At 42.6% G+C, this 18820-nt stretch overlaps 2 protein-coding genes across 5 annotated transcripts in view; both read right to left on the bottom strand.

Moving 5' to 3' along the window:
- Positions 1–1238: 1238 nt before the first annotated feature.
- Positions 1239–6004, bottom strand: LOC110528390 (60S ribosomal protein L10a). Of its 3 annotated transcripts, XM_021610421.2 has the most exons (6): positions 5916–6004; positions 5344–5415; positions 5118–5198; positions 4001–4149; positions 3661–3833; positions 1239–1454 (listed from the first exon to the last, which is right to left on the bottom strand). In XM_021610421.2, exons 1-6 carry the CDS (start codon positions 5918–5920, stop codon positions 1284–1286), a joined length of 651 nt encoding a protein of 216 aa, XP_021466096.1. In that variant the 5' UTR covers positions 5921–6004; the 3' UTR covers positions 1239–1283. The 3 variants fall into 3 exon arrangements, with proteins under 3 accessions (XP_021466096.1, XP_036839875.1, XP_036839877.1); XM_036983980.1 differs by lacking the exons at positions 3661–3833; positions 4001–4149; positions 5118–5198; positions 5344–5415; positions 5916–6004 and adding an exon at positions 1771–3654 and having other exon boundaries at positions 1244–1454; XM_036983982.1 differs by lacking the exons at positions 3661–3833; positions 4001–4149; positions 5118–5198; positions 5344–5415; positions 5916–6004 and adding an exon at positions 1816–3654 and having other exon boundaries at positions 1244–1454.
- Positions 6005–7000: 996 nt separating this feature from the next.
- The window catches only part of pparb (peroxisome proliferator-activated receptor beta), a 44389-nt gene continuing 32569 nt past the window's right edge, over positions 7001–18820 (bottom strand). The window contains exons 3-8 of one of the 2 annotated variants that reach the window (XM_021608229.2): positions 16190–16341; positions 15871–16009; positions 15534–15754; positions 12803–13009; positions 10271–10514; positions 7001–10058 (exon numbers count right to left, since the gene is read on the bottom strand). In XM_021608229.2, coding sequence (XP_021463904.2) covers positions 9811–10058; positions 10271–10514; positions 12803–13009; positions 15534–15754; positions 15871–16009; positions 16190–16341 — 1211 coding nt within the window. In that variant the 3' untranslated portion in view covers positions 7001–9810. 2 annotated transcript variants of the gene reach the window in all.

The following is an 18820-nucleotide window of genomic DNA, read 5'->3' as shown; positions in this document are numbered from 1 at the left end:
CAAACTTCTTACATTTAAGAATGATGGAGGCCACTGTGTTCTTGGCGATCTTCAATGCTGCAGAATTTGTTTGGTACCCTTTCCCAGGTCTGTTCCTCTACCCAATCCTGTCTCGGAGCTCTACGGACAATTCCTCCGACCTCATGGCTTGGTTTTTGCTCTGGCATGCACTGTCAACTGTGGGACCTTATATAGACAGGTGTGCCTTTCCAAACCATGTTCAATCAATTGAATTTACCACAGGTGGACTCCAATCAAGTTGTAGAAACATCAAGGATGATCAATGGAAACAGGATGCCCCAGTGCTCAGTGTTGAGTCTCAAAGTAAAGGGTCTGAATACTTATGTTAAGGTGTTTATTTTGAATACGTTTTAAAACAAATCTAAAAAAAAGTTTTTGCTTGGTCATTATGGGGTATTGTGTGTAGATTGAGGACAATTTTTATTTAGTCAATTTTAGAGTAAGGCTGTAATGTAACAAAATGTAGATAAAGGGAAGGTGTCTAAATACTTACCAAATGCATTGAAGGATAGTTCTTACTGTGACTCGGCTCTATGCTCTCCAGTATCAGAGTAGAGGAAAAGACAAGATAATCGTATTGTCACAGCAACCTCCTGTGCTGTTATTGAGAGGCAAACCGGCAGGAACATCAGGGGACTTTGCTTACATTGTAAGTGATTGTGCATGCATTTTAAGTGGTACACATTTTTGCTCTGACTACATGGACCATTTCTTCATGGTCTGCTCAGCCTCAACACCTGTTCATTTTGAGGGCCCACTAAGTCCATCTGAAGCAGAATGGCAACCAAGAACTGACCAAATGAAATGGTCAGCCATGCAGACTTCAAACCAAATATCACTTTTAGGGAAAATGAATATAGGTCTGCATTAGATTTGTCCATGTGACCAATAAATTGCTATCCCCCTCCAACCGCGTCATGTTGGCCACTCCCACCAATTTCACTTACTAGCTTCTGTAGAAACTGGGGCAGATTGACTCTTGTATGCATTATTTCTGTGAATCTGTACCATGTCTCGATTGAGCGAATTTGCCCCCTTTAACAATGTAATCTGTCTGACATTTAATATAAATGCATGCAATCTGCAGACATTGTGCTGCTTCCAAAAACAGGCTGGTAAATATTTAGTTTTTAATATCAAATGTCTCTGATCCCTCAGAGGATGACCAGCACTACACAAAGTAGTCTGGGACAACAAGAATACCCACAAAGCGAGGAGATGGTTTTATGTCCTTTTATTGGTAGTAAAAGCAGTTTGATCCTCTAGTAGAGGCGCTGGGGCTTTCCCATGGTGCTTTTGACGTAGAGGGCACGGACATTCTGCCAGTTCTTCTTCAGCAGAGACACCAGGAAGTTAACTGCCAAGTGGATGTTGTAGACCAGCTCCTCCTCAGACATCTTCACGTGACCCACAGCCACTGCCAGACACAGCACCTGAAATAGAGTGGCGAGGAGATTGGGTCATGTTACACTGGCAGGTAGCCTAGCAGTTAAGAGCATTGGGCCAGTAACCGAAAGGTCGCTGTTTTGAATCCGCGAGTCGAATAGATAAACAATCTGTCGATGTGCCCTTCAGCAAGGCACTTATCCAGAGTGACTTACAGGAGCACTTAAGGTTAAGAGTGTCTGCTAAATGGTAAAATGTAAATGAACAGGCGGATACATAAATGCATTGATCCTACAGACTGCATGTATCCATTATGTAACATCTGCAATAAAACTACATATCTGTCACCAGACCGATTCATACCTTCTTCATCTGGAACTACATATCTGTCACCAGACCGATTCATACCTTCTTCATCTGGAACTACATATCTGTCACCAGACCGATTCATACCGTCTTCATCTGGAACTACATATCTGCCACCAGACCGATTCATACCTTCTTCATCTGGAACTACATATCTGTCACCAGACCGATTCATACCTTCTTCATCTGGAACTACATATCTGTCACCAGACCGATTCATACCTTCTTCATCTGGAACTACATATCTGTCACCAGACCGATTCATACCTTCTTCACCTGGAACTACATATCTGTCACCAGACCGATTCATACCTTCTTCACCTGGAACTACATATCTGTCACCAGACCGATTCATACCTTCTTCATCTGGAACTACATATCTGTCACCAGACCGATTCATACCTTCTTCATCTGGAACTACATATCTGTCACCAGACCGATTCATACCTTCTTCATCTGGAACTACATATCTGTCACCAGACCGATTCATACCTTCTTCATCTGGAACTACATATCTGTCACCAGACCGATTCATACCTTCTTCATCTGGAACTACATATCTGTCACCAGACCGATTCATACCTTCTTCATCTGGAACTACATATCTGTCACCAGACCGATTCATACCTTCTTCATCTGGAACTACATATCTGTCACCAGACCGATTCATACCTTCTTCACCTGGAACTACATATCTGTCACCAGACCGATTCATACCTTCTTCATCTGGAACTACATATCTGTCACCAGACCGATTCATACCTTCTTCATCTGGAACTACATATCTGTCACCAGACCGATTCATACCTTCTTCATCTGGAACTACATATCTGTCACCAGACCGATTCATACCTTCTTCATCTGGAACTACATATCTGTCACCAGACCGATTCATACCTTCTTCATCTGGAACTACATATCTGTCACCAGACCGATTCATACCTTCTTCATCTGGAACTACATATCTGTCACCAGACCGATTCATACCTTCTTCATCTGGAACTACATATCTGTCACCAGACCGATTCATACTTTCTTCATCTGGAACTACATATCTGTCACCAGACCGATTCATACCTTCTTCATCTGGAACTACATATCTGTCACCAGACCGATTCATACCTTCTTCATCTGGAACTACATATCTGTCACCAGACCGATTCATACCTTCTTCATCTGGAACTACATATCTGTCACCAGACCGATTCATACTTTCTTCATCTGGAACTACATATCTGTCACCAGACCGATTCATACCTTCTTCATCTGGAACTACATATCTGTCACCAGACCGATTCATACCTTCTTCATCTGGAACTACATATCTGTCACCAGACCGATTCATACCGTCTTCATCTGGAACTACATATCTGCCACCAGACCGATTCATACCTTCTTCATCTGGAACTACATATCTGTCACCAGACCGATTCATACCTTCTTCATCTGGAACTACATATCTGTCACCAGACCGATTCATACCTTCTTCATCTGGAACTACATATCTGTCACCAGACCGATTCATACCTTCTTCACCTGGAACTACATATCTGTCACCAGACCGATTCATACCTTCTTCACCTGGAACTACATATCTGTCACCAGACCGATTCATACCTTCTTCATCTGGAACTACATATCTGTCACCAGACCGATTCATACCTTCTTCATCTGGAACTACATATCTGTCACCAGACCGATTCATACCTTCTTCATCTGGAACTACATATCTGTCACCAGACCGATTCATACCTTCTTCATCTGGAACTACATATCTGTCACCAGACCGATTCATACCTTCTTCATCTGGAACTACATATCTGTCACCAGACCGATTCATACCTTCTTCATCTGGAACTACATATCTGTCACCAGACCGATTCATACCTTCTTCATCTGGAACTTGATGGTGGATTTGACCTCATCAACCTTGATGTTGAGGTTCTCGTTGTGGGTGAGCAGGGAGGGGAATTTGCCAGCCTTGTTGAGCCCAGGCCCCAGGATACGAGGGATCTGCTTGATCAGCGATTCAGAGGCCAGGAAGGCATCATACTTCTTGGCTGTTCGGCAGAGATTAGAGTCAAGAACAAAACTATCAAGACCAGAGATGGACCCAGCACTTCAGGACAGGGAAAATGTAAGACTAATTTAAATGCGGATAAACAGTAGCAAGACCTAGACAGATCATAAGATGGACTATCTGGAAATTACTTGAAGCACCACTCACCCAGTTTCTTGACCATTTTCTTGTTCTTGTTGAGTTTCTTGAGGGCCTCAATGTCCATGTGGGGCAGCTCTGCAGCCTTGGCCTCGTCACAATGCTGCTGGTCTCCCAGGATGCACACAGAGAACTTGGGCCTGGGGGTGGTCTTCAGTCTATAGGGGAAATTCAGAACAGTTGACAACCATATGGCACACCAGTAAAGCTCAAACCACATAACGGGGGGGGGGACTTCACCATATGGCCATGCTAGAATTTAACATTACTAGACATTTTTAAAAAAGACAAGAATCCGGTGTTTCTACATCAAACCGTTATTATATTTCAGTCTCTGTGATGTATATAAAGTGTAATACTGGGACGCAAAATCAAAATGTAATACATTAAATATATCTGACATGGTACGTGTCTTTTTATGCCCATAAAACATATATGAGGTGTATACTTATGTCAATGTGGATTTGTTTAAGACAACCAAAAATCACTTTGACCCTGATTTAGTCAACTGCAGTGAAAGGCTAAACCTAACTTTACCCAATCCTTCCCCAAACCAAAATCCTTAACGTTACACCACTAGCTTGTGTACTTCCTGACTAGACAAGTCACTTCCACCCTTCAACATTGCCATCCATTGACTCCCCAAAATGGACGAAATCCAAACCCAGAGGGACGACAAAGAGTACTCTGTAGTCTTACCAGAACCACAGACCAGCAACACCATTACCTAAAATGGTCGGCTCGAGGTTGGGCACAAAACCCCCCCTTGCATCCTCTCATGTTTTAAGACCCAGGGTAGGGGTCCACCCGCTGGTTCCCTCCCCCATGGCGAGGTTCAGACAGACTACCCAGAACACTTCTGCACCATCTGTCCCACAACAGCCCTGCTATTGGAATTTAGTTTCTGTATGAGTTAGTGAATGTGTATAAGACATGCTGCAAGAGTGTGTCTGAGAGATTGTACATTACTAGATAAGTGTGGATCTTGAGTGTGCATAAAGAGGACTGGGTTTGAGCCAGTGAGCTTTTAATGTCCAGATCAAGGGGCCGAACCAGGCCCGTTCACATTCAGGACTAAACGGGGCAGACAGGCAGAAGGATGGGTGATACAGGAAAGAGGCCAAACCTGACTGTGCCAGAGAAACGCTTGTCCTTCTGGGGATCATAATTCTTCAAGCTGATCTGGAGCTCTACAGACTCTGTGAACCTTTAGGAAGACAAAGCAAACCAATCAAGATCATCACTGAGACTTACCCGAAATTAGGGATTGTGACATAACATGTATTATTTTATTAAAATGGCCACACCAACGTGCAAAAGTTGCTAATGGTACACTAGAGAAAGGGTCTTACTTGCGTGGCTTGGCAAGAGATCCCGCCTGGACCTCCTTGACCACCTCATAAAGCATATCCCTGGATACCTTGCTGTAATTAAACACAAAATGTCATGGAGTCAGAATGCCAATGTCAGTGTACATAATTATGCATAAATGTTTAGCCAAATGACTAATTCATCAATATTAGCGCCCCCACATCCCATTGAACTGACTTGACACCATAGCAGATTCTCGATAGTAGTCGACAAACCGGTAGACTAGAGTACTTATAAAAGCCAGTAAAATGTACAAATCACAACGATTACAACATTAGCCATGTCCAGTCATGTACGACACTACTTAATTCAGTTCGGAACATAAACGATTACGATTTCATGTTAGATGGATGTGGATTTGTCCGTAGTGTTAGCATTCAAGCTAGTCGCACTATGGCAAAAGCTAGCTACTGTAACTACACTCCAAACACTGCTCATGAGGTTCAAAGTGAACACGGTTATACTGCGGAGTTAGTAAGTCTTAAACTGATCACTGACAACAATATAACATGTCTGACTTGTTGTTTGTTTTTTACTTGCGATTTCCTCTCACCTCATATTGACGGTACTGCTCTCACGCGACAGAGCATTGAAAAGAAGGAAGCAGGTGGAGTCCGTCGCAAGTTATAGACGTATTTCCGTGGCGTAAATTCTGCGATTCCCGGGACGGCCATATTTGTAGTTTTTCTTCTCGTCTCTAACCTATTTTATGAAATGAATATATGGATTTAGACATGTATATCACTTGCAATAACAATATGCTAGCTAAAGCATGTGAAAATACTATACATAAGACCTATAAAAGAACAAATAAAGTATTTAGTCATAATGTGGCATTGGAGGCACAGTGAGATATTTATTACTGAACTGTGACCTGCCTTGCCCATGTGATCTTCTATAAAATCCAATGTCCATTTATAAGACAAAGTAGAGAATAGGGGACGCTACACAGGTAAGACTGATGCCCTTAGGCTACAGCGACAAGCGGATTGATGAGAGACTTGTGTTAACACATAAGCCATGTCTATCATCAATCATAACACCCAAAAATTGTCACAATGCCTGTAAACTAAGTGCTTACGCACTAACTTTTACAGTCTCATATTCCTATTCCCATGCAAATGCAGTGGGGGGCTATAGCAGTCTGATGTCAGGTTAGGGTTCACAGGAAGAGGGACACTATGTAGTGGTCCACCCAGACTCCCCCCCCTCAGTGGGCTCCATTCAAGTTCAAGTTTGATTGAACTGATCTGTGTGTAGGCTGGATACCGCAGCCGGAGTCCAGCCTGTCCGTGAAAAACAACGGCTGGAGGGTCAGCGAGGTCTCCTCAAAGGAAACGCTGTCTCAGGAAGGAAGCCAGGGGTCCGCCAGGCTGTCCAACACGTGACAGTCGATACACACAAACCTGACCCATCCCGTTGTAGAGGATTGGTTGTATTTATCTTGCTCTCACACATGCACTAGAACTTATAAAGTGCACTACTTTTGACCAGAGACACTTTTTTTGGTTGATGTTCCTTGACATTACAATATAAACATGTGTCAAACATTTAACATATGAGATTTTGTCCAATAATTGAAAACGAGAACATCACATGTAGTCGAACAAGTAAGAAGAAAGCAGAAGACATCAAAAGTATTAACCAATGTTTTTTAATCAATCCTTTATAGGAAGTTCTATACCAAAGGTAGAAATCCTATACTTTCCCTCAGACGTTTAACACCATGTGTTTATACAATGTTAAATAGGGGGAAATGCACAGTATTGCTGTGGTAGACCGTAGAATATTTCAGACCTGTGCTGTTGTGCTCATACATATGTATGCAGAAATAAAATCATTAGACAAAACAACTGACAATTTTTCAAAGAAAATGTACACAATTTAGCTTTTTTCTCATGCAGCAGTACTACCTTGCTGACATTTCATAGTAACTTGTTCTAGTCAGTAACTGAAACGTTTTTTAAAAATCCCTAGAAGTTTATGAACACATCAAATGTGTAATTATAACTAACCACAGGCGGTCCGTGACAATGACATTTCTAGTGGCACCAGGGGAAAAAAGCAGGAAAATAAAATGATTCATACTGAGAGAAAGGAAGAAGGTAAGAGAATTAAAGAAAGATGAGTACAGGGAGAGAAAGAACCCCCCCACCCGCCCCAGGGTACACTGACTCCAAGTGGATACAGCACTCTAACCAGAACAGGTGGTTCAACACTGTCACTTTATTATTATCATTGTCTCAACGGTTTCTGCAGTTAGGTGAGCATCAGATCACTCATTTGTGCTTTATCAACTCCCTGTGAGCAGAAATAAAGCGCTTATTCAAGAGATATCTATAACCTCTCTACTGTATAGGCAAGGAGTCACATATATCATGTCCTCCCCTTACTCGTGCTAGAATAAACTTTTTTAGCAATTTTAACGTCACAATATAGAAAATAATAAAAACAGAAACATACATGGTTTTGCATATCATTTACATAATTGCTATGCACAGTAGGAAGTGCAGCATTTCATCAGTTACCATAAATTGGCTGACCTAAAAGAATGAGAATAAACCTTTTTCCTCTCATGGCAATTTAGATTGGTCCCCCTGCTGCCATGCATCTCTGAATTCTGATGGTTTGTCTAGAAGTAATTTTCTAGAAGTAATTTTTTGACCGTTGCAATGTATTTCAACTCTTAAAATGCTCACTTACTCCCTTCAATTGATCATGATGTAGATGGGTACAATCTATATCATTTGACCTGGCCTTTGTAGATCAGTGAAGAAGTGAAAGAACCAAGGGAGAAAGATCCATTTTTCTCTAAGTATTATGAACGGGTCATTCCCGGAACTGAAGTTAGACTGCGTGGGGGAGCGATAGCTGGCCAAATCCATAGCACCATACTTAGCGGAAGAATAAGAAGAGAGGAAAAGAAAGAAAGTGGGAAGCTCATAATATGAGAAAAGTACTGTTAGAGTTTGGCTTGTCGACTGTGTGCAGTTAACAGAACACCACCTGGCTGAAAAAGAATATATACATACCATACTTCAATTATACATAATTAAGTAAACAGAAGTAAAATCAGGCATTCAAAACGTCTTATACAGACACTGTGATCAGGTTCACCTTCACAGTATGACAACACAGCATCATCCCATGGTTTTAGACCCATCAGTTGTACACAAAAGAAAACATAAAAGGTATTGAGGTTAGGATGTTGTAAGAATCTATAAATGTATGTGTCCATTGAAAAGTGAGACTGACTGGACTGTGTGCTTCCTGGTCTAACAGGAGAAGGGCTGGGGGTGGACCTCAAATGGAGGAGATTCATATATAAAAGGCATACACAAAAATCACAGCTCCTACTATCACACATTCTCTGGGGGTGTGACGATGGATTTTGTTCACTAGCACAGAAGGGAGGTTCTTCGAACCCGGGACTGAGTTATCAAACAAATCCAAACCGTTCTATGATTAGATCAGTGGGAGGTTGAGGGGTGTGAATTTATACACATGTGGAAAGGAGAGCTAAGGGGGGTTTGGTGATAGCTTATCCCAGTGTTATGGCCTTAGGATGATAGGGACGGACGGTCAAGGGACAACTATGGTTGCCGACAACCCTCATTTGTACAGGCAAGCAGAACCAGCATTTTTCTGAATATCAGCATCATGACTTCTCAGGAAGTTTGGCAGAACAAAGTCTGGTAATGACCCTGAACCGCAGGGTTAAGAATGTGTTGACCGTTGTAAAAAACACTGCGCATCGAGAGAGAATACAAAAATATGTTGTATAAAAAGAGCAACGCTGATCATCCTTGTAACATTTAGGGGGAAAAGAGGACTCTTGGTTTTGTTCTGGCGTTGGTTGTTGAGCTGTTTGGTATTCTCCTGGAAATGAATACCTCGACACTGCACCTTCACCACGTTCAGAGCAGGACACTACAAGCCCTTCAACTGCATCAGTCCTGTCCAACCACAGTTAAAGGCCTGCAATACAACAGCATCCACTTGAAACAGCGCAAATCACCTTCTATTTCAGGCACCCAAACATGTTTAATATGTGGTAGGGTGTATGTTACTCTGTATGTCTCCCATCAGTCTCTTGCTCCATTCCAGGTCAGTACATGTCATTCGTACAGTCTAGAGAGCCTGATGAAGGCAACTTGCCTCCCAAACTACGGTGATTTATAATCAATCAATTGCATCTGAACAAGAGTGTGCAGCTACATATACATAGTTATAACTCCCACCAGCCAGCGTTTTCCTTTATTCTTTTATTGAGAAGTCAGAATAAACACTGACACACATGATTCAACTGATCAAGGTCGTGGTTGATTGGCTGATGAGGTGAATAGTGTGTTAATGATGGGCTGGAACAAAAACATGCACTCCCTGTGACTCCCAATCCCAGGAGTGAGTGAACACTGCTGCTGTACTAGGAAGCTAAACCAGTCCAGTCAGTACATGTCCTTGTAGATCTCCTGCAGCAGCGGGTGAAGCGAGGTCTCTGACTCGGTCTTCTTGATCTTCTGGACCAGCATGGCGTTCTCAGTTACCAGCTGGCGCAGGTCAGCCATCTTGTTGAGCAGCTTAGGGAAAAGGTACTTTGAGTCAGTGTGGTTGGCCAGCAGGTGCTGGTCCAGGGCCTGCAGGATGCTGTCCTGAATCTCCTCCACCTGCTTGATGTTTATCAGCCCCGGACGGTCTGACAGGAGGAGAGAGAGGGAAAGGATGGGAAGAGGAGAGGGGCGAGAAAAGGAATGGGGAGAGGGAGGTAAGTATCTGTCAACTGGTAGAAAACAAACTTATATTTTAGTCTTCTGATGATAGTATAGGGGTTAGGGTTATTAGGACAGTGTATTGTGGTAGAACAGTAATGAGTTTTCCAGGTAGCACCAGTATAGAAAAGGCACATACCTCCACAGAGGATGATGGCGGCCACGAACAGGGCCAGGTCACTGTCATCCAGCTCCAGGGCGTTGAACTTAACCGCAAACTCAAACTTGGGCTCCATGATCTCGCTGAAGGGGCGCCGCAGGCTGCGCAGGAACTCCCGGGTCACAAAGCCCTTCCCGTTGGCCACCAGCAACCCGTCCTTGTTCATGAGCGAGGGCAGCATGGCAAAGATGGCCTCGTGCACGCCGTACTTCAGCAGCGTCACCTGGTGGGGGGAGGGAGAACAGCAGCCTGATTATCATCGCCTGATATCTCAACTCGTTGCTTATGTCAAGTATGTACAATGCATTTGGAAAGTATTTAGACCCCTTGACTTTTTCCACATTCTGTTGCATTAGAGCCTGATTCTAAAATTGATTTATAAAACATTTCTCATCGATCTACACACAATACCCCATAATGACAAAGCGAAAACAGGTTTTTAGAACATGTATACATTTTCAAGTCTCATAACAAAGGGTCTGAATACTTATGTAATTGTGATATCAGTTTATTTTTTATTTTTGATATATTATCAAAAAAACAACTAAAAAAACGTTTTTGCTTTGTCATGATGCAGTATTGGGTGAAGATTGATGGGAGGAAAAGCATTTTAGGTGAAGGCTGTAAGATAACAGAATGTGGAAAAAGTCAATACTTTGGGAATGCACTGTATACACGTGCTACATGTTAAATTATAGTAGTTTGGGTCCTGAAAGCTGATTGGGCAAGGCCATTTGGGGCAAGGCCAAGGTCCTATTTACAATGACGGCCTACCCCGGCCAAACCCGACCAATTGTGCGCAGCCCTATGGAACTCCCAATCACGGCCGGATATGATGCAGCCTGGATTCGAACCAGGGACTGCACTGAGATGCAGTGCTTTAGACCACTGGGCCACTTGGGAGCCCAATACATACATAATAAGCCTACATGTCAAAGTGTAGGTGATAGGCCCCTGTACTAGGAGGGAGGCGCCTGAAAATGTAGTCAAACTTGAATTACATAGATATAGGTTAAATGCCAGTCATGTTTGACAAATATAATGTAAGATAATTAATATTATCGTCTAAAGGATTGATTCTGTCATACTCAAGGCACTGTTCGTTAAGATAGAAGAGAAAGACCAGTGCCTGTTGTGCAAAGCAACATCACCCGCCTTACAATCTGAGCTGATTGTCAACACTATGTAACCATAAACTTAATTGTTTAAAACCTGGATGTTTTTTAGTCATTTTATGAGGCATGTCTTACCGTGTTCCAACCACAGGAATGTTAAGACGATTATTTTATAAGCACTTCCTTATTTGCCATTGAAACCAATATCTCTCTCATGTTCTCATCCTAGTCATATTAACAACCCATGCTAATTGTTGCATCTTTTGATCTTGCCTCTAAATTTCTAAAGGCTATTTTCATCTCTGTCATATGAAACTGCTCACATTTGCGGTGCACTTTGGAGAACTGTGTTTTCCCGCTAATTGCTCTTTGGAACACTTGGGCTTATAGCCTACTGCCGTGTGCGCATTGCTGCGCTTATAATGTGAAGAAATAGCCTAATAGTTGATGAACATTTTAAGCTAAACTTTCTGATCTGTTGCATCAGCCGCATTGCTTTAAAACAGTTGATTTTTTTATGTGAGTGGTTGTATTCATTTGGGCTCCATCATCCCACAACTGACCCAGTCTGTTTGGAATATTTATTTCTCACACAGAACGACAAGCTGACCAATAGAATAGGTCAACTGTTGTACTACGGGGGACAGTAGATTGACATAGGAGGTGCTTTTGCTCTTCGTTACTCATCTTGTTGGCTGACGAAAAGAACATGTGGACAGTTCTTCTAACCTCTTCAATATTCGATAAGGATGTGCGCCATTGCATCCGATGTGTCCGTCTTCTCTAGCCTACTTTGGCATTCTAGTCATATTAGCAAACCATCCTAGTTGTTGTATCTTTAGATTCCCCCTAAGTTTCTAACAGATATATTTGTCTGTCACATATGCAACCACTATCAGGTGCACTGTTTAGAATGGTGTTTTCCCCATGAATTGCATTTTACCAAATGTTAATTTTTTTTTGATTGGCTGCTACATTACATAAGTTGCATGTCCTATTAAGATGCATTACCATAATCTAAATGTGACTGTCATTCTGAGCAACATGGACACCCTAATGGGGTATGCACCCAATGCATATTGGTCCGGTATATTTCTTAAATGGCCGGTAAATTAAAATCTTTCCGGTCACATTCTCCGGCGCCACATTTTCCTAACAGAAACCCTGATTGTCTTGCATACACACAGAGATGAAATGCTGTTTCAGCCAATCAGCCTCCAGGACCCAAATGACCCGGTTTATAATGGCCAACATACCACATCACCTCTGGCCTTATTGGTTAAATATATCATAGCTTGCTATATATACACAATTCCTGGCTGTACAATAACTTTCCAACTTGGATAACAAAACTATTGATTAACGATTTGATTGAATGTAGTGTTGCTGTACATACCTGGTCGTTCAGGAAGAGGTCTACGAAGCCGGGGATGCTCTTGGCAAACTCAGTGAGCTCCCTGACCGTCTCCACCGTGGTGCACTGGCAGCGGTAGAACACGTGTACCCCTATCTCCTTGTTGGGGGTCGTGCCATTGATCAGCTGTTTCCACACCAGCCCGTTCTCAGCCTGGCACAAGGAGTCCATGTCGTGAATCACAAAGGGCTGCAGAGAGGGGAGAGAAAAGGGAGAGAGAAGTTATTTAGTTAAGAAATAGAAGTATAATAACAGTAACAGACTTTTCACAGGAAATTGCATTCTGCCTGTGCCTGGTTTAGGAAGAAACAGTGTTTGCATACAACGGTGACACTGACATTTTGGCCTCTTCCCCTGTCCTTCCCGTCTCAGACACAACAGTGATAAGGCCTTGAGACAACTAGGATTTTTACCACAAGTTTATACACAGCTGCTAGACAACCAACACTACTGGAGAGCTAGACAGTGTGAGAAGAAGTTAAGTTTTAGTGCAGCTGTGCACCTTGGTGCTCCTGTGCCTCAGACTGCCATTCTAGAGTATAGGCTACATGCCTGTTGCTTCAATTAGTGTTGATTGAAATTACAGAATCAAAAAGGCCATGGACACAATTGAAGTGCATGGAAATGACTTCAGATATAATTTTTGAAAAAAGTATTATTGTTTGATGAAACATTGAATTTGGCCTTACTGCTATCAGCCCATAGAAATGCATTGAATAACAGCTTAATTTATGAATAAACAGAGTCCCTTCAAAAATATAAGATAAAAAAAAAATAATCTTGATCTTTCTTATAACTCCTTATTTTAGGCACTAAACTATGAAACCAAGACTGAACTCTTTGGCCTGAATGCCAAGAGGGGATGTTTTTCAGCGGCAGGGACTGGGAGACTAGTCAGAATCGAGGGAAAGATGAACCTAGCAAAGTACAGAGATCCTTGATGAAAACCTGCTCCAGAGCACTCAGGACCTCAGACTGTGGCAAAGGTTCACCTTCCAACAGGACAACGACCCTAAGCACACAGTCAAGACAAGATAGTAGTGGCTTCAGGACAAGTCTCTGAATGTCCTTGAGTGGCCCAGTCAGAGCCCAGACTTGAACCCGATCGATCGAACATCTCTGAAAAGACTTGAAAATAGCGACGATCCCCATCCAACATGACGGCGCTTGAGAGGATCTACAGAGAAGAATGGGAGAAACTCCCCAAATACAGGTGTGCCAAGCTTTTAGCGTCATACCCAAGAAGACTTGAGGCTGTAATCACTGTCAAAGGGACTTCAACAAAGTACTGAGCAAAGGGTCTGAATACTTATGTGAATGTGATATCAGTTTTTTATACATTTGCAAAAATGTATAAAAACCTGTTTTTGCATTGCCATTATGGGGTATTGTGATGCCATTATGGGGTATTGTGATGCCATTATGGGGTATTGTGTGTAGATTGATGAGGGGGAAACAACTTAATCCGGTTTAGAATAAGGCTGTAACGTAACAAAATGTGGAAAAAGTCAAGTGGTCTGAATACTTTCTGAAGGCACTGTACTTCCATGAATCTTTCCATTCAGACTAGTCTTGTAAGGCATCCAAAAGCAAAACAACCAACATGTTCATGAGACACTTGCCTTTCCACAGAGGGGTCATATTAGTGTGTAGCCCAAACGGTTCAGACAGAAGTTGGCAGATCGGATGTACCAACTTCAGATCAATTCCGCAAGGCTTATGGGGGCCGTAAAGCAAAACGGAGAACAACCATCGTGTTCATGGGAGCGTTCAGACGCTACAGACATTTTTGTGAGAACACAGATTTGTGGGATGTCTCATGGTCTGAAAAACACAGCTCAAGCTTCGCCACCTTTCACCGTAGATGCGGAAGGCGACATAGGCGGATGCAGTGGGTTGAGACGCAGCCCATGCAAAAACAGTTCTCTAGATTAAATTGACAGATTTTGATGGAGATTTTTAAAGTTATACTAATTAAATTCCTGCATACTGACATCGACTCTATAGAGGTCAATACAGATGAAAATCGGAGCTGGTCTAAGGGTAACATAGGTTTTATAGTCAGCATGCAGAATATGTATACACAGTACTGGGCTACAGATGGTGTTAAAGTATTATGTGTCTGTACTGTATGAAGCTGGAACTGAAGTTAATATATAAAATGTATAATATTTACATATGGAAAGAGTATGGAGCTGGTGTTAAAGTATTATATGTATAGTGAACAAAAATATAGACGCAAGTGTTGGTCCCATGTTCCATGAGCTGAAATAAAATGTAATAAGCTTCTTTCTCTCAAATGTTGTGCCCAAATTTGTTTACATCCCTGTTAATGAGCATTTCTCCTTTTCCAAGATAATCCAGCCACCTGACAGGTGTGGCATATCAAGAAGCTTAAATGGAAGAAGATTAAATGGAATGATCATTACACCTGTGCACCTTGTGCTGGGGACAATAAAAGGCAACTCTAAAATGTGCAGTTTTGTCACACAACACAATGCCACAAATGTCTCCAGTTTTGAGGGAGATTGCAATCAGCAATGCTGACTTTTGTGGGGAAAAACCAATTCTGATTGGCCCACTCATGTGAGGCCCACTCATGTGAAATGCATAGATTAGGGCCTAATGAATTGACTTCAATTGACTGATTTCCATGAACTGGAACTCATTCAAATTGTTGCGTTTATATTTTTGTTCAGTATATTTCATTTACATATGGATACGCTACTGGGCTGGAGCTGGTCTTGCCGGTGAGGATGCTGCGAGCCTTCTTCTTGGTCATGTTGAGGTTCTTCAGATAGGCGTTGTTGACCCGCTTGGCCAGGGATTTGAGATCCGAGCTATTAGGGTTGGTGGTCGGGGCTTTCTCTCCCGCCAGGAGGCCCGCCACTAGCTTCCTCTTCTCTGCCTCTGGCATACGGCCATACCGGATCGCTGGGAACAAGCAGGAAAACTTATTTTAGTCTGCATCCATAAATTGGGGATACTCACTGATGTGGTACTTTCTCCAGTAAACATGTGAGAATAGGAGGAAGGTGGTTGTGTCTCACCGTCGTGGGACATGCCCAGCAGCAGGCACTTCTGGAAGCGACAGTACTGGCACTTGTTTCTGCTCTTCTTCTGGATCTTACAGCTGCGCTCACAGCGCTCATAGTCCAGCTTCATACGGATGGTCCGCCGGAAAAACCCCTGAGAGAAACCGAGTCAGTGGGGGGGACGGGGGGACTGTGAGGAAGGGTTTATTAGGTAAAAAGAGCAGTAGACTTTGCAGTTTATAAATTATGCAAAGAGCTGCTCCAATACATTTTACGTAACACATTCTGGGAACCTCCTGGGATCTTCCCATCCCTTCAATCCCTGCTTTCTCACCTTGCAACCCTCACAGGCGTGTACTCCGTAGTGGAACCCTGAGGCCTTGTCTCCACAGATACGACATTCCACATTGATCAAGGCCCCCGTCCCATCCTCTCGACCCAGGAGGAGTTGGTCCGACAGCGATGGAGACGATGTCTGAGACAGATCTGGAGAAAGATAGACAAGGGAAGGTTCTGTTATTCTTGGGCCCTGAATCCCTGACTGACTTTACCTAGGGACAGGAGTTTCTCCTGATCACATTACCAGACAAGGAACATCTCCTCATCATATAAATGTACTTGTATTATATTTGGGATTACTGAACAGTTCAATTATTCATATAGTTAGCAATCCACATGGAAATGTGTGTAATATGAAAGCATTTCTCTGTAATACTGGAGTGACTGTAAAGAGATGGAAGTGAGATAAGGATGACACTGGAGTCAGACTAAACTTTTTAAAGTTAATGTTGGTGCCACCAGTCTGGACAGTATACTTATGGCTTTGCGTGTATCACTGGGCTATATGTACATTTACCAACACTCCCTCAACAATGTTATGTATATGTGCAGTGATTAAAGTACTTAAGTAAAAATACCTTAAAGTACTATTTCAGTGGTTTTTGGGGGTATCTGTACTTTACTATTGATATTTTTATTTCAATATATTTTTTATTTTACTCCATACGTTTTCCCTGACACCCAAAAGTACTCATTACATTTTGGATGCTTAGCAGGACAGAAATGTTTTCTAATTCACACACTTATCAAGAGAACATCCCTGGTCATCCCTACTTCCTCTGATCTGGCGGACTCACTAAACACAAATGCTTTGCTTGTAAATAATGTCAGTGTGGCCCTGGCTACTTTTGATACTTAAGTATATTTAAAACAAAATACTTAAGACTTTTAATCTAGTATTTTACTGGGTGACTCACCTTAATAGAAAATGACTCAAGTAAAAGTATCTTAACTTTTACTCAGGTATGACAATTGAGTACTTTTTCAACCACTGTGTAAATGTGTATGTGTCAAGGATCTGCCCAGTGCTGGTGAGTTCCAGCCTGCTCCCTACCCGAGGTGTAATCTCTGTCGCTGCCTGCCAAAGGGTTCTCCCAGTGGAGCCCAGGAGCTATGCTAGAAATGCCAGGGGTAGGAGACACCATAGAATAACACCGGCTAAGAGGGACAATCCGATTAAAGTGGCATTCCATTCCAACCATGTGTTCTGTTCTATCCGTTCTGTTGCTAGGGGGATTTCTCCAACACCCTGTTTAAAACTAGAATAGCAAGGAGGGACATTACGTTATAAGGCAACGTTCCATTTCAGAATTTGGAACCAAGTGCCTTCTGTTCTATCCACTCTGCTACACACCATAGAAACAGAATGGAGTAGAAGGGACAATCCACTTCAATGCAATGTTCCACTTGAGAATTTAGGACCATGTTACGGGTGTTCTATTCTATCCATTTAATTCTAGGCTTAACCTGATGGCAGGGCTACGTTGCTAGGCTAGGCCAGGATGAAAACATGGGAAACCCAGCACAGCAGGGCAGGTCGGGCAGCGGAGAGCCACACAGAGAGCGAGAGAGAGAAGGAAGAGGGTCTGAGCTCCGCTGTGTGGAGCCGAGGCACCTGAGGAGAAGTAACTCCCCCAGAATGAGGACAGACTGACAGACCAGTCGAGGGGGTTCTCAATGCCTCATCCCTGACCACTTTCCTCTCTCTAAGAGCCTCTTTCCCAATTAATCTTTCCTCCATTCCTTGCATCTTATTTCCTTGCCTCCTTCTCAAAAAACATTGGAGAAGAGGGTCAGTGGGGAAAGACATTAAGTCTTCTCCTATATGGCTGAGAAGGAGGCGAGGAGAGAAGATGTTAAGAAAGATTAATTGAGAAAGCACCATAGTGTGCATCAATCAAATCTATTTATAAAGCCCTTCTTATAAAGCTCTTCTCAGCTGATGTCAAAGTGCTGTACAGAAACCTAGCCTAAAACCACAAACAGCAAGCAATGCAGGTGTAGATGCACCCGTATTAGTCCAACACTAGGTTTCAATGACAAGGAATTCAGTGAACTTGCTTTTCTATTTGTATAACGTAAACTCTGCTTTGCCACCTTAATGTGCCTCCTTGGGGTAAACTATCAAACTCAAACACTGAGTAGATATGGAGTTGTTTTCCATCTCCAGTATTTTTACCGTCAGTACGTAAACTGCCTGTTGTCCAGCGCCTGAGAAGAGTGGTATTATTAATACGTTTCAGTGGCATAGTTGCAATGACAAGAGTGTAGTCGTTTCGAGGGAAACACTAGATGTTACTTGTCTGTAGCGATACTGTTTACTTGAAACCCTAATAGTGTGTAGTGTAGTCTGACTCATTCTCAATGTTTTTACGAAAAAGAAAAAAAACTTCAGAGACCTCAACTGACCTGACCGCCGTACTAGACCACAGCCTAACACATTCGTTCCTTTGAGAAGGTGCCATCTCCCACCTGCCAAGACAAACACACACAGCTCGACTGACCAGACTGGAACATTTAGGTTGGCAGAGCTTGGAGAGAGGAGGCCAAATATGACCAGATTGTAGGAAACAGAGAAGTATCCTATACGGGAGAATAAAGGACAGTATGTCTACATGGTCTTGTA

Source organism: Oncorhynchus mykiss, chromosome 7, assembly GCF_013265735.2.
Source record: "Oncorhynchus mykiss isolate Arlee chromosome 7, USDA_OmykA_1.1, whole genome shotgun sequence".
Classification (NCBI taxonomy): Eukaryota; Metazoa; Chordata; class Actinopteri; order Salmoniformes; family Salmonidae; genus Oncorhynchus; species Oncorhynchus mykiss.
Note: the sequence above shows the minus strand (reverse complement) of the source record. Positions and strands in the feature narration are given on the sequence as shown.

Coding starts and splice junctions, on each gene's coding strand:
- LOC110528390 (XM_036983980.1), bottom strand. CDS start 3,613: ATGAATCGGTCTGGTGACAGATATGTAGTTCCAGATGAAGAAGGTATG. Junction 1,455..1,770: donor TGTAGTTCCAGATGAAGAAG/GTATGAATCGGT, acceptor ACTCTATTTCAG/GTGCTGTGTCTGGCAGTGGC.